The sequence below is a fragment of the Poeciliopsis prolifica genome, unplaced genomic scaffold, assembly GCF_027474105.1.
Source record: "Poeciliopsis prolifica strain line A6 unplaced genomic scaffold, Auburn_PproV2 SCAFFOLD003, whole genome shotgun sequence".
In the NCBI taxonomy this organism is placed as follows: domain Eukaryota; kingdom Metazoa; phylum Chordata; class Actinopteri; order Cyprinodontiformes; family Poeciliidae; genus Poeciliopsis; species Poeciliopsis prolifica.
The window spans coordinates 11,297,589-11,313,629 of record NW_026562378.1 but is presented as its reverse complement, the minus strand read 5'-3'; the positions used below and the strand labels follow the sequence as shown (position 1 = coordinate 11,313,629).

At 38.1% G+C, this 16,041-nt stretch overlaps 2 protein-coding genes across 7 annotated transcripts in view; one reads left to right on the top strand and one right to left on the bottom strand.

The window, feature by feature from the left end:
* The window catches only part of LOC129353093 (inositol 1,4,5-trisphosphate receptor type 1-like), a 75,830-nt gene extending 67,230 nt beyond the window's left edge, over positions 1-8,600 (bottom strand). For all 6 annotated transcript variants that reach the window (XM_055022293.1, XM_055022299.1, XM_055022324.1 and 3 more), the window contains exons 1-3: positions 8,418-8,600; positions 7,282-7,396; positions 4,151-4,221 (exon numbers count right to left, since the gene is read on the bottom strand). In XM_055022293.1, coding sequence (XP_054878268.1) covers positions 4,151-4,221; positions 7,282-7,373 — 163 coding nt within the window. In that variant the 5' untranslated portion in view covers positions 7,374-7,396; positions 8,418-8,600. The remainder of the gene's footprint in view (positions 1-4,150; positions 4,222-7,281; positions 7,397-8,417) is intronic.
* Positions 8,601-10,162: 1,562 nt separating this feature from the next.
* Positions 10,163-15,849, top strand: sumf1 (sulfatase modifying factor 1). Its single transcript, XM_055027571.1, is given in 10 exon segments — positions 10,163-10,448; positions 10,972-11,145; positions 11,254-11,328; positions 12,975-13,057; positions 13,193-13,315; positions 13,400-13,410; positions 13,413-13,513; positions 14,478-14,591; positions 14,682-14,741; positions 15,540-15,849. Coding segments are annotated over 10 exon segments (1,077 nt in total). The 5' UTR covers positions 10,163-10,214; the 3' UTR covers positions 15,642-15,849.
* The last annotated feature ends 192 nt before the right edge of the window (positions 15,850-16,041 follow it).

The window sequence follows — 16,041 nt, the reverse complement described above, 5'->3', positions numbered from 1 at the left end:
GTTCCTCTACCAGGGTGGAAGTCTGACTGCAGTGTGGTTTGCATGCTTCTCTATCAGCAAGATCACATAAACCTCTGGTTGAATTTCAAAACATCTGGTAGAGTAGAGTGTGGGAAAAAAATGCATTTTTGTGTAGATTCTCATCATATTTTCAGTGCTATGACATGACAGCCTGATACTCTCTTTCAGGATTTTCTTTCTTTTTCTGATAGGTTGTGCAGTCAAGTCAAAATGTATTTGTACAACACAGTTAAAACAGTCTCAGCTGACCAAAGTCCTTCACAACAAACATAACATCATAAGTAGATAAATGACTAAATAGAAAATAACATTACATTTATTCTTTGTCAAATTAAAATAAGAACTTCTATGAATAAATTAAATTTGAATTTTAGGTTCTAACAAGTCTTGGAAAACACGAGCAGCTTCAAAAAAATATCTTCAGTAACTTGGCATCTCACTGCAGCTGAAGATCTTTGCATAGAGGGAAGTTTTCTGAAGTGCCAGGCTAAAGCTAGCTCACTTCCTCTGTGTTAGATTTTCTTCTACATCACTTCCACCAGAATGTCTGAAGGACTGATGAGCCTGAGTGGGTCACGTCTAACTGACCGCACAGGAGCTGCAGCTCTTTCTACTACAGCTGAAGCAAACAATGATGTACTATCAGCTAAACCCTCTTAATAAAGTGACACCTGTTAACAACTTAATATTTCACATCGGCTGGAAGCGTAACTACTGTGGCAGCAACACGTCTTTTGAGCCAAAATAATGTGGCATTAAAATCCCAATTTAAAAGAATTTTCTTCTGTTTTTCTTTTCTTGTTTTGTCTCCATATGCTGCGTGCAGACCAACCGCGTTTCAAAATGCATCCAACACCTCTGCTGTGATGTGTTTGTGTACTTTGGTTTTGAGCATCAAAATTGCTCAAGACGTGCGCTAAGAGGAGCGTCTTGGCTTTTTTCCCCCTCTCCTGATGTCTTTGTACAATGGTTGATTAAATATTGAGAGAGTGTCTCGGCTGTATTTGCTGAAAGAAAGAGAATGTCGTCATCAGGCACCTCTGTGTTTGAATTCACCAGATAATTCAGAGTTGTTAAGCATTTGGTGAGTTTCATAATTTAGATGCGCATGTCGAACTCTCAAAACACTTCAAACACGCCGCACTAGATCTGCGAGACTTCTCACGTCCACACAGATGGTCCTGACGCTCAAACCACGTTTGGTCTGAACACAGCATTGCTCACAGTAGCTGTAGGTAATAAAAATCTTGCCATTGTGTCTCTGGCATCGCCTTAGTGAAGTTGGATGAACATTTGCAGTTATTTTTTATGTTGTTTTTTTTCTTCCTGCCTGCCTTAATGCCCCCGAAGGGTGACACACTGCATGCTTTGAAAATTTTATACCAATTGGCTTTACTGTGCAGTTTACTAAAATAAGTCTTTACGTTACTGGTGATTTGTAATGTTTTTTAATTTATTACAGCTAAAATTATCCAAATGATTATGTTGCTGACTGCTACTGGTTGACTCTGCTGCTCTTTTATAGTGAGCAGCAGAGTAGAGCATGAGAAAGGATTCAACAACTAGTTAGAACAGATTCCTTAGATTCAATGCCAAGTAAACTTTGGCATTGTGCTTGTCATGTAATGCCAAATCTTTGAGTTCAGTTCTAACTTCCTCTGTTATCACATAAATGTGTGCATATAGGCAAGGCCCTTAACCCCAGGCTGCCTATTGATCGTGTACTATTTGTGAGGGAATGTACCTCTATGGCAAAAGTAGTGGGTGTCATCAGAATTTCAATTCAGATTAATGCCACTTCCAAGACAAAAGAAATCCTCAAAAATCTGTAAGAATGTATTAATAAAAATGTATATATGTAGCTATGTTAGTTACCACTTTAAGCTATCAATTGATAGGTTGTTTCTCAGCCAATAAATGCTGTTTACCCAAAAACAGGATGCGTTCTCAGAATAAATCTCTAAATGGATGCCCACATGAACAGATTCCTTTCAAGGTTAGCACCATTTTGACTATTTTAGGATTCTTCACAGGACGTGACACCCACGGGTAATCTGCTCTTTAATTAGTCAACGGCCCACGTTACTGTGCTGGCAACTTGTAGCCTGTTGAATGAATCAAGAGAGAAATTGGTTTTGTTTTGTGGGAATAAAAATGTTTCAACTCACTTTATTTCAGCCACTTTAAACTGAATATGCGTTTATTCAAAGACGCTGGTACAACAGTAATTAGGCAACGTATGTAAACTGTATAAGTAACCAATTCTTAATGCCACAGCATTAAAAACAATAAGTGCAGTAATGGAGATGAAATATCCATGGCAACTAATGTAGATGTGTGGCAAAGTCTGTAGCAGCTTCAGATGCTCTGGTATATAAAAGAAAAGCATTACAAGGATTGTAAGTATGAAAACATTCTAGGTAAATAATTCCCTTTAGGCATGGAGTGTTACTTTTTTTATAATCATTTCCTCATGCAAATTATATCTATTTAAGAGTTTTTTCATACATTTCATTTTTAATGCATCAAAACTCAACTTATTTGGAAAACCTTTGACTGTATTCTACCTCTTGTTACTTAAAGTTTTACTTTCAACAAGTCAATGTTATTTTAAACTTGTAAAATAAGCTTGATTAAATCTGATCATTGTTTTCAATGAACCTTTGTTGCTTTTTATTCCTTATGTTGTTCATAAGCTAACAAGTACTAGGGGTACATTGATGCTTTTCAAAGAGTCCTTTCAAAAGCTGTTTTCAGACTGATGGAAAAAGCTTTTATGAATAAAAACAACCAGAAAACTGTTATATTTTACATATTTAAATGAAACAAGACTAAACCAAATTACTTTTATAGTCAGCAGGCACCAATCAGGCAAAATCTGATTTTGCCTGATTAAGTTGCTCTGACCCAACGTTGCATTTCAAGGGTGTGTGTAAAGTAACATGCTGACCCGAGAGAGAAAACTTTAAAGGATATTCTTCAGTTTTCTTCTACATATTTGTATGAGACTTACTCTTCTGCAAGAACTGTTCATATGTTCGTAACAAACCAAACCAGCCTGAACCTAAAAAGGGACTTGATTACATCATCTGCCTCTAACAGTGACAAAAATCAAGCGTATCAAAACCTAGTTCGATGCAGCAATATAAGTTGCGCAAAATTATTCTTAATCATTTTCTATTTGTAGGATATTAGTAAAACCCCATTTCCGGCGATTCCTCTGTTACATACACACTCTAAATAAGTAACGACTGCTTGTGGGAACAAGAAAAGAAAATTATTTTCTGAATGGTGTTCTTGTATTTTATCTGTCTCTACGTGAAAAAAATCAGAAGTGGGTCAGAGCTTCACAAAGACCAGAGATTAGAAATTAGCCACATAATTTAAATCTAACAAATAAAGTGCAAATTCAGAGTTGTGGATAGAAATAAGATTGAGAAAAAAAAGCCAACTGACAACCCATTTTTGTCAGTAGTACTTTCAGTAGTACTTTAGAGCTTGATAAAAGCTCTCACTGTTTGGGTCCTTGGACGCAAATTAAAAATAAATGAGGAGATTGTCGTCTAAAGCTTTTACACAGTAATGTATTTATGGAAAAAGCTGCAGTTCTCCTGTGTTGTCGTAACTCCATACGCTCATAGTAGGACACTGTGCCATGCCTCTATTGAGTGACGTTTCCAGTCTGAGAATTGTGGGTCACAAGCTTTGCTTCCTGTATATTAATAGGAAACAACTATTAATAGGAAGTTCAGCAAAAGTATCAACTCAAGGCTTTTACCGATATAGAAGCTTTGTTGTTTCAACAAATCACCATCAGTGCTGATTCTCCCTTTCTGGCCTTACTTGGACAGACGTGTGCAAGCAAGCACACATGCAGGAAACGAACACATGCACAAATATGCTGGCACATGTGCGTGCACACGCGCGCGCGCACACACACACAGTCGCATCATTAACACTGACAAAGGCAGGTCTGTTTGAAGTCCCAGTGGGCAGACACATTGTGGCCATCACCAAAGAGACACAGCACAACACATTCAGCATTGTCTCCAACACACTCTGCAGAATCAACAGACTGCACTTAGGGTTATAACACCAGAGAATACAAAGGGAGTCGGCTGCTTCTTACCTCTGAACTTCTTTGGAGGATTATTGAGGTCCCCGGCATCAGGCTGGACAACGCAGCGGTCATCCACCAAGCTATAAAAGTAAAACAAATAATACGGTGTAATACACAGCTGACCTCAAAAACGAGGATATCTGTGTTTTGGGGCTTTAGGAGATGCAAAGAGAGCTGTTGACCAAAATGAACAATTTTTATCTTATTTGGTCCATACCAATGATCCCAGTGAACAAAGTATATGCTAGTTTTACCAGGTGGCACCGACAACAACCCTGTTTAGGACAGATGCAGTTACTGTCTGAAGACTTAATGCTACCTCTAATTATTAATCAGAGAGATTTTAGTCAGGCAGAGGTATGAGAATGTATCTAAAACAATCTGTATTTTCCAAAAGCAGACAAAAGTCATGTCTTTGATTGATTCAGGCTGCAAGAAAGTGAGAGAGAGCATACATTTTAGCAAGTAAAAATAAAGCTGAGGAGGGCAAAATAGCTATTTTTTAAAAAATAATTTTCAGGTCATAATCTCTATCCACCATGAAACATGCTGTGTTTGGAAATGTAGAGAGTTTTGGAAATCTCTGCGATAAGGTTGAGAATACACAGGAACTGCTATGTTTGAAATGCTCTTTGTGTTAACTGAATAAATAGGTGATGAATACGCTAAAGAATAAAATAGGCAATTTGTTATAATTTTCGTTTTTGTTTTAGAACAATAGAAAACCACATTTTACAGCAACTGTTCACTCAAACAAGGTTGGACTGTCACTCATAATATAAATTCTTAATTTCTACACAGCAAGGAGAAACAAACCAAAACACATGGTGTTTTTAATTATAGATCTTAAGGAAAGACCCAAAATCAAAAACTTTAGAAAAGAGATCAGAATATCTGGCACAAAATTCTGACTGGTGCAACTCTTCCTGACATTTTTAGCTGCAGTGTGAGGATCGGCATGTGGCTGATCTGGAGGAATGGAAGGCTGCACAGGTGATCTTAGTGCTCACTTGCAGTCAACATTGATGGTCTCTGTGCTTACAGGAGGTTTTTGGACTGCTGCCCATGTTATTTTCACCAGAATTTTCTAAAATGGTTGCTGTTTACATTCCAAAATGCACAAATTCAATAAACACAGAGAAGAAACTGTCTGGTATCTTGAGTGGACAAAAAAACTAAACGTAATGGAATTACAATTTAGTGGTATTTGAGGACAGCGGTTATAAAAGATGTACCCTTTTTTACCCTGATAAAACCCTTTTGTGTGCTATGGTCCATCCTAGAAACAGTGTTTCAATCTCTAAACCAAAGTTTATTGGAACACCTTTCAAAACACCTTTGCAAATTTGTCTGAACAGCATGAAATTTATGTCATAGAAGTGCAGCAATTGTGTGATGAGTTCATGTCAATATGGAGAAAATTCTGGAACATTGTTGAATCTATGTTATCAAAAATTAAGGGATTTCTGGAGACCTACACTAGCGGTGTGTACATACTAAAGAGGATGGTGAGTGATGTTTACAATGACAATTTGAATTTGAGATTTTGTCCAGCTTCAAAACTGGTTAACAGAGAGCATCCAAACATCTGAAAGTCGAAGCCAGATTTAACTATACATACGTATACAGAGCATTTGCAGTCATATTAAATTTATTTATTGATTCGTCAGATTGAAAGTACCTTTTCACCATTTTTAAGCAGGTATAAAACCTACTTTTTAGTAAAGCTATATTTCTGTGTAATCTTTTGTTTTCACTGCTCTGATGTAACATTCTAATTTTAAATTTTGTGTTTTCTTAACAGTACGAGGAAAACATGTACTGCCTTTATTTCTATTAATGCCATTCATAGAAATACAGGCATTCAAACATCCGTCTCTGTGTAACTAATCTATAAAATGGGTTTTACTAAGTGGAAAAATTTCTGGAAATGAACTAACTCTCTACCTTTTATACCTGCCATTTGCAAATGCAATAACAGGCAGTTGCTGAGTTTAGTATCTGCTACATCTGACCATTTAAATCATGTATTTCTTTCCAATCTTTCCTTTCAAAAAACATACAAACCAGCAAGCAGACTTGAATGTTCTGTGACAGATTTATTTTTGGCCTATTACAACACAAGCTGGGACAGAGGCCAAATCCCACATCCCATTTAGTAGAATATGTACAACAGAAGGAAAAAAAAACTCCTCCTTAGTATTATGAAGGAAAAGGAACAAGCAGAAGAAGCCCGGATGTAAAGTGAGGACGATTTGCTGACACGTAAAACTTCACAATTCACCTCAGAGGTTTGTGGTTGGTAGCAGATTAGTATGACCTCTAAACATCTCAGACCTTTCCAGGTCAACATGAACATTTCTAACTTGTCTCACAGAACCCGGTCTGCAGTTTGATGCTGGACACATCTCAGAAGGAAACACTGTGCTATTAAGAGCTTTCTCTCCTCTCTGCATAACTTCTTCCTGGAGGGCAGATGACCTAGAGAATCCAGTGAAGTTGGATTTGTTTGTGGAGTGGGTGGCTTCTGGCCAAAGTTCTCATGACAGTTTTTGCAGAGAAGTGGGTTTTACTGCGTGAGAGTGTGTATAACTCTACGTGGGAAGTGCCTGCATGTAAGAATGGCCACGATGTCTTTATCATGACTCAGTCTTTGCAGAGGGTCGTTCCATTTTTCATGAGCTGGCAGAGGGGGTGTGGGTAGGACCAGGACTCTGAGCTGTTAGCCCTGATTCCATTACAAATGGTAGATACTTTTCAACTTCTGAGGATGAATTATATCCACTAGTGTATAGAGGATATTTTGAGTATATTTTATTTATTATATTTTCTGATCAGAAAATTTTGAAATCTTATTTATTAAATAGTTTGAGCAATACAATGAAATGCCAGGGAGACTGCTGGATCGACTAGAGTTTTGTCTGGTAGTGTTTTTCCTAAACACAAACCATCCTTCTGCCTCGACCTCAAACACAAACTTTATTATTTGGAAGCTTATTTAGACTACAGTACTTATTCTTGTCCCTGCACAACTAATTAAAAAAGTGCAACAAAACCTCTGGTGCAAAAGAACAGAGAAAAGAGTAAAAAGCAGACGATACACATTATAAATAATATGTGGCCAGTTAGAGAAAACATACCCCAGAGTACTGATGAAGCCATTGGTGGATCCCTCTGCATACAGGGAGCAAATATCCCCAATATGCAAAAAGCTGGACATCTTATCCGACATGATTGACACCAATTACAGAGCACCTAGAAAACATTGACAAGAAGATAAACAATGAAATTGAGAAAATAATTAATATGCTACTTTTTTATGTTTAGCTTTTACAAAGCTGGACAAACATCAGGCTCATCTACAGTGTTTTGTTAAAGTACTTACAACCCAGTCATATTTTCTCACATTAAAACCAAAAACTTCAAAGTTTTTAATGGGATTCTATGTGGTTCGCAAACCATAAAAACAAAGGGAACAAAGTTGCAAATAAAAATCTTAACTAACACGCCTGAATAAAACCACATGCTTGAAATTCACTTCAGAAGTCATCTCATCAACAGCAAAAAAACAGTTTGACATGCATTATTGTCGTTTTTAGTGTAGGTTGAATATATATTAATTTGACCTTCCAATTCACAATTATATACTATTTTGTGTTAGCCTACAAAATAAAATACATCTTCCAGTTTGTGGTTATAACACGCAGCACTCATAGCTTTTCCAGGAAGCTGACACAATCCTACCTGTCTGGTTGGCTGACTGGATTTGCATAGAACCGGCTGGAAATGAAAATGTTACAGTAGCCTGTTGCTTTGCGGTTTCAAGCGACTGCAGCCACCTACCAGGAAGGTTTCTGCACCTGCAGCAGGTCATCCCCACCGAGGCTCCCTGCAGGAAGCTTTAATTTCACCACGACAGAGACACTGAGCAGCGTTGGGAATAAAATTTCACCAAACAATTTACAGCGAACAATGGGGGCGGAACAGTCGCGCATCAGGCAGATGTGATTGTTTATCCAAGCACCAAAAACGAAAAACCGACTTTAAAACTTTTTACGATCGCTGCCTGTGACTCATAATGGTTTCTATTGTCAAAGCTGATCTTTGCGGATTACTTGTGAGCGTATAAAGCAATCTGCTTCCAGTTGTGAGTCTTAATAACCATGTAAGGAAGAAACAAATCTTTTTCTCCGCTGAGAGAGCGAGAGAAGGGGGAGCGGACCGGAGGGAGGAAGAGAGGATGGCAAAACTGTGAGAGTTGTGCGCTCAACTTTACCTCGGTCGTGCTGCACTCAGCTCAGACGATCAGCTTTCTCCGACCCAGAAGAGCCAGCATGACTGTGTCCGTCCTCCGCGCCGGACCAAGTGCTGAGATCCAGCCGTCAGCGGCTCCGATAATCCTGTTTCTGACAGCTTTCCGTGGCTGCGTTCGCTGAGGCAGCAGGCGCTGACTGAGCTGAGCTGCCTGGCTCGCTGCCACTTCGTTCTCTTCTTCTTCTTTTAGGCGCCTGCTGTGTTGATAGCTGGGAAATGTGGTTTCATTTTACCCCGTGGAAATCGGAGCCGCAGCAGCGTCAAAAAACACACACACACACAAATCAGTGTTTATGATTGAATTGAAGCATCTTAAATCAAACAGATAAGATTGGTGTATTGTTATTTTATTATAAGGCAAACAGTGTCTATTTGCCCTAAACTGTCTGTCTAAACAGGGGCGGTTGCAGAGTTTTTTATATGGGCTGTCAGATAGGGGATCCCTAATAACTGGGTGAAAAAGCAAAACAAATATCGAGAACAAAAATTAAGGACTTTTGTAAAGTCCTGTTTCATTGGTGGGACTATTAATAGGTATTTAAAAGTGGCACACCATAAAGAACAGAACAAATGTAGGACAAAAAAAGAAGCTTCAACTCCTTAAAACTTACAGGTCTTTGAGAAATGCATAGGTCATATTAGTGAAGGAAATGAATCAATATATTGCTTGTGTAAGAACTTTGACAGCCACCCCAAAGCAACTTAAAGAGTGAACTGGAAAAGTTCTTGAATATAATTGGTTCTGTAGCTGTGGATCCATAAGAAACCATCAGTACAGCCGCTAAAACTTTAAAATGTCCAATGTTTTCAGCTAATAAAACATTGAACATGTGGAGAGGAAAAGAATCAATGATTTTAAAAAAAAACTTTATTTAAACTACTACTGAAACGATTCAGTCACCAGCAGGAGCTTATATCATCGAGATCTGGCTTTTTTTTTTTGTCATGCATGCTAATGTGCATATTATCTAAAACATTTATAAAGCAATCTAAATATTTAATTAGCAAGCAAAATATTTATTCACCAACTTCAATATTTTGTTATTAGTTTGGTGTGCTAACCAACAAGCTACAATGTTAGCATGCTAGCTGTGCTTAGCAAACAAGCTAAATGTAGCACGTTAACATTTTGTTAGCAAGCCCGATACTTTTACCAAGCAAGCTAAATATTTTTGGTCCAAGACCATGCTTGGAAAACAATTATTTTGGAAAATAAATATTTACTTTGAAACTATATTTTTAGTTTTAAAATGAGAAAGATTTGATTTGGAGAGAAATATTTGCTTTGTACACTAGATAGCTTCCTTACTAAATGTTCATTTTTGCAAGCTACATTTAGTTTGTAAAGTTAATATTTATTTTGGAGTTACGGCATTTGTACCTGTATGAACAGCACGGTGAAAATAAGACTGAAAAATGAGCACTACTTTCTTTCCCTCTTATGATAGGCTAACAAATAAAAGTATAGCTGCTTATTTTGTGTAACTTTACAAACTGCTTCCTAGCAGTTTGTGTAACTTTACTGACCTTCTTAGCTCCCTTCACTAACATCTCCGGGGCCTTTTACAGTCATTTAGTCATTGAAAGTAACTTAAAAAAGCATCATCTAACCAGGTTTTGATCTAAAAGAGAAATACAGAAACCACCTTCAGTAAAGAGTTAAATTTTTCTTCCCGTCAGGTCAGCTGACTTCCCACGTGACTTTCCGGAAGTAAGAGTGTCAACATGAGCACATCCCGACTGGAGGGGACTTGCCAGAATGCTACGCTATTTTCTCTTGCTTTTAGTGGTGGTGCTCGTCAGTGTAGACTTTTGTCTTCAGAGTTCATGCGGAGGAGGAGGGCAAGAGGCCGAATCCACGGAGGGAGCAGCGGGCTGCGGCTGCGATAAGCTGAGGAGAACCGCCTCTGGTGCTGCGGACCCGAAGGAGGAGCGAGCGTGGAGCGAGCCTGCTGTGAAATACACAGCAGCTGCTAATGAGAAAATCTCTCAGGTTTGAAGGGTCGGCACGAAATTACCCGGTCAAATACATTGTGTCCGGATGGAGAGGGGAAATAACCTGGATTTGTATGCATGGATGAAAATCTGAAAAGTGCGCTCTGCAGTTGGATTCTGTTTTACAAAGATTAAATAAATGCCTCCAAAGATGCCTTATCAGTACATGGAGTTCACTTTGGTGTAATTCAGTCGAACTACAGCTTTGTTAGACAACGGCATAATACACAGCAGCAGTGATAAAGTTGTTGAGAAATGCAGTTTAGCAGTTTTGAAAGCTGAGACCACATTTGCTTTATTTGGTTAATATTCCAATGTGACTTTTATTGTTTCTCCATAATAAACTAGAAGCTCCAGCTTGTGGTGGACTATAAACTGGTAATAGTCACTTTTGAGGCAGTCAGCTCTTGAATGTTGCAGTTGAAACTGCTGCTTACCTCTGTTGTGTGTCTGTGTGTGTCATTTCTGATAAATGTCTGGTTTGGTTTTAGTGCAGCTGAAGTTTTTCCCTCTCCATTCAGATGGTGTTCATACCTGGAGGAGAGTTTCTCATGGGAACGGATGACCCAGGTATCCCCCAGGACGGCGAGGCGCCACAGAGGCCGGTGTACGTTGACTCGTTCTACATGGACGTACTGGAAGTAACCAACCAACAGTTCCAGAGCTTCATCAAAGCCACAGGTTATGTTACTGAGGTATCAAGTAATTCTGTTTTAAGATAGTTAAATGTAGTATTTTTTTAGACGCTTTTGTAATTCTGCAGTATTCTCTGGGTGTGAACTTGTTTTTCCTCCTGATTTTAGGCAGAGAAATTTGGAGACTCGTTTGTGTTTGAGGGAATCTTGAGTGAATCTGTTAAAAGCCAAATCGCACAAGCAGTGAGTATATACATGCGGATATGAGTAAGGTCACTTTATGTTTTTTATGTCGATGGAGACAACAAAAATTATTATTTATTCAGAACTGTTATTGTTGAAACACAACCAGCTGAGGAAGTTCACACACATTAAGGGTGTTGGATATATAGATATTATGATGCTCACAACTTCCTGACATGACTCCTTCCAGTTAATAATGAACACCCCCTTACAGATTTCTAATGCTTTTTGTTTTTTTGTCACATGTAAATGTTACAGATTATCACAAAGATCTTTGAAGAAAAACGATAAGATAGAAGTGACCCTAATTAGCATTATCTTCATTTAAAATAGCTTGTAATGAGTTTTTTTTTTTAGTGTGAAAGAGTTTTGGGCTCATCTTTGCTGAACTTTTTTTAAACGAGCCACACAGTCCGATTTAAGTCCAGGCTTTGACAAGCCAAAACTTTCATTTTCCATTTTGCTAGTGCTCTTTTATTGAAACAATTGATTTGGTTTTACTCCATGCATAAAAGAATGCACCCCTTCTACAAGTCTAACTCTGAACTCCTCATTCCCCTGAATATTTTCCAGGAGTCTTGGACAACATGTAGATATTTTTTGGTAAATGTGAGATGGGCCTTATGTTCAGCAGTAGTTCTGGGCATCAAACTTTTTCACAGATGCCATTTTATCTCAGTTTTTTTCTCACTTTTATATCATGAACCCTGAACTTAATCAGGACAGGTGAAGCCCACAATCTTCACCTGGCCTCCTGGGTGGGTCGTCAGTGCCGCCTTGGAGTTGTTTTGGTTCACCACCCCATCTTGGGAAGGTTTGTCACTGTTACATATTTTCTTAATTTGTGAATAATGGCTTTCACTGTGGTTCATTGGGGTCTCAAACCATTACAAATGGCTGTGTCATTTTTTCCCCAGACCAATAAATTTCTGGGAAAATTTTTTTCATTTGGGATCATTTAGTCTGCATCACGTTGTTGCAGCATCACCCCTTCAATTAATCCTGGGTTTGAAAAATAAAAAAGCAAGCTGGGGAAGAACTAGAATAAAATGCTTTAAAGACAAAAGCTAAATAAAATATCAAATCTACATTTGTTCTTTCATAAGGGCAATGTAAAAAGGTTGTATTAGAAACCAGAAACAGTTGCACCTTGAAGACAGTGAAAAACTAGAACCTCAGATAAATACCCTGTCTTTCAAACGTCTTTCATTGTTGTTTAGCTTTGTTCACAATATTCTAATTTTGGAAGGTGTTTTCCCGACTATAACTCATCCACCGTTCAATTTCCTGCTGCTCGATATTGAGGTAGTTTTTATGACTTTAAGTAGGCAGGAAGACAGACTACATGTTTCTGCTGTGAGAGAGAGTTCAGAAGGTTTACATGTTAGCTGTAGGAGGCTTGAGTCCGGCGGGGCTCTCAAAGACGAAAGCCAGACAGCTGCGAATTTACTGCTTCGTCTTGTGCAGGCTGACGATAATGGGGGCGCACCACTGCAGCAGCACTGGAAACCAGTAGAGATATTTTTATTCTGCAAAGAGAGTTCCTGACAAACTTTGACAGGAATTTATGAACAAAAAAAAGTTGAAGAGATAATGGATAAAAGAAGTTTAACCGGTTCCAACGATTATTATCTCTTTGCTACCAGGTGGCTGCTGCCCCCTGGTGGCTCCCAGTCAAAGGGGCCAACTGGAATCACCCTGAGGGCCAAGACTCCAACATCACAGACAGGTAACCAAAACATTACTACGTGGCTGGTAAAATCGGACTCTCAATCTGAAAACACATTATTTTAATGTTTTATTTAATGGAGCCTGAGTAACAATCAATGAAAATATACTTGGAAAACACACCTGTTTTCTCCAGACTGGATCATCCAGTTGTACACGTTTCTTGGGCTGACGCTGTCGCCTTTTGCACTTGGGCCAACAAGAGACTCCCTACTGAGGCTGAGTGGGAGTACGCCTGCAGGGGGGGCTTGCGAGACAGGTGGGACGTGAGTTATGACTGTACAGTAACACATGCATGTGTGTGCCTGAAGTTAACCTACTGGTGCACTTTATCTCCTCTCAGACTTTACCCATGGGGAATAAACTGAACCCAAAGGGACAACACTACGCCAACTTGTGGCAAGGGGATTTTCCCGTGCACAACTCTGGAGAGGACGGATACGTCAAAACATCTCCTGTAAGTGGGACAAGAGGTGAAGGGGGAAGTTTTGTAGTTGTGGGTGTGACAAAGAGCTCATATTTCAGACTAGCGAGGAGAAGACTCTGTCTCAGGAATATCCTCCAGTTACAAACTGACTTCAACACCTCAAAGTTTTCAGGATGAAGGCAAATTCCTTTACAAAGTGAAACTGATTTATATTTTCTCTACGAGGGGAGAAGACAGATCTTATACGGATTGTTTCTTTAAAAGTTATTGTCAAGACCTTCAAAATTCATCGTATTAGAACAATTATTAATTAGTTGTCTGGCAAGGCAAACGTGAGTTAGATAGACTGAACAAACATCTACATAAAATTTAGATATAAAAACTTTTTAACTGGTGCTGGACAAATACCCAAAATAACTGAATGAGTTTGCTCTGTACTTCAACGATATGATTCAGGCATTGTTTCAAAATTAGACCACTCATTTCTCAAAAGTACAAAATTTAATCTGTAAACTTATGCTCCAGTTAGCTTAAGGAGGAACTTGAAAGTTGCATCATTGCAACTTGCACATTCTGCATGTGAGATTTATTGAGATTTATGACAATATAGAGTGGTGAACAACATTTCTTAAGCCTAGCTACATGAGCTTGAACACAGAAGTTAAAAATGCATGCATTTAGGAGCACATTTAATTCTTTTTTGATTATTTGAATAGCATCAATACTAACAAAATAACTAAATTCTGCTGAAAAGCTGTTGCTATGTACAGAAAATTGTTCTTTAAAATAGCCCTGATTTACATTTTAATTTATGAGTCTGAGATAAATTGAAACAGGAAAGAGGAAATTAGCTCACCAGCAGAAAACCTACCGGCATATGAAAAAAAGTTACAAGATACTTTGCCATACTTGTGCCTTGCTTCAGATTAAATGGTATTTCTATTTTTTTTCAACAATCGTATATTTTCAAAACCTGCACATCCATGTTTTACAGGTTATGTCTTTTCCTGCCAACTCGTTCGGTCTACATGATATGGTGGGGAATGCTTGGGAGTGGACCTCAGACTGGTGGACCGTTCACCACACCAGAGACCACCAACACAATCCGGTAAAAGCATAAATGCGTATTTTCTCTGTTTTACTGTCATGAGTTTAGTTTTGGAAGATATTAGTGCCAATACCTTCACTTGTCTTTCAGACTGGTCCCCCTTCAGGCAAAGACAAGGTGAAAAAAGGAGGGTCATACATGTGCCACAAGGTAAAGATGGAAAACTGTATATGAAATTATTATTGTTCTGTCATATATTTTCTTAACTTATAAATGCTGTCCCTTACAGAGTTATTCTGTTTGTACATTTTTGTGTTTTTTTTTTAATGTCATAGATTATGCAAATGTTATGGGTTTGCTGTGATTTGCATGTTTTGGAAAGACTAATTCAATTTCAGCATCTACACCAGGCCTGGTTACTGACTGAGCTGCAAAGTGAAGACTTAGACTTGTGTAGAGATACTGTGCAGTCCTGCTTTGCAGTTATTATCTCTTCCTTGTTAACGAAGGGGGGAAATCCAGCTTGGTCTTCTTCCCGGTGTGTAGGGTTTGATGCTACTAGCTGCTGTGTTACCTGTTCTCCTGCTTATTCATGCAACCTTTTCATTTAGAGTTTAAAGAATGTTGATGTATAAATTTTGTGAAATTATATAAAAATACTTAAAGCTAAAAAGAGAATATTTGAACTCTACAACTCTACATCATTATGTATTCATCAATAAATAATGATAAATTGTGTTTTGTCAAAGTTATGAAATCCATGTTTAGATTCAGCAGCACTGAATGCAATGGGACTGTAGTTAGCTGTATAATACAAGTTCACAGCACACATTTCTGTTTTTTTTCTGCATGACATACGTGAAAAAAAAGCAGTTTGTGCTCCAGAGTTCTGCAAAAAAGTTGTGGAGAAGAAAAACAAAGCAGCAAGCCAAATTTAAAATCACTCCCACTGCAGTCTTAGGATTATAGTTTGACTGAGAGTAATCTTCTTTTCTCTCTCTCCTTCAGTCTTATTGCTACAGATACCGATGTGCGGCTCGGAGCCAGAACACCCCTGACAGCTCAGCCTCCAACCTGGGATTTCGCTGTGTTTCTCAGGAGAAACAATAACCTGAGCTGCTTGTTTAATGAAGACTTCCTTATTATCTCTAATCCAAGTGTTTACTATCGTTTGAACTGGATGGCACAATTTTTTGCTATGGCAGATTTTTTGCTGCCATATTATTCCACAGTCAAAAAAAGAACATGTTGCTGTAAATATCCCATTTCACACTATGGAAATGTTTTTCACTTTTTATAATAAAATATAAAAAGATGAGATTTATGGTCTTTATTATATCAGCTTCTTTTTATTATCATAGCTGTGTCATTTTTAAGTTTAGGACCATTTACAACAAAGACTACGGTACAACTTTGGTATTGTTATGCTGCCATATGGTTGATGTAAAATTACTATAAGAACATATTTTTTTGACTCTTTCTAAGGTTAGCAAAAAGGTCATAATAATAA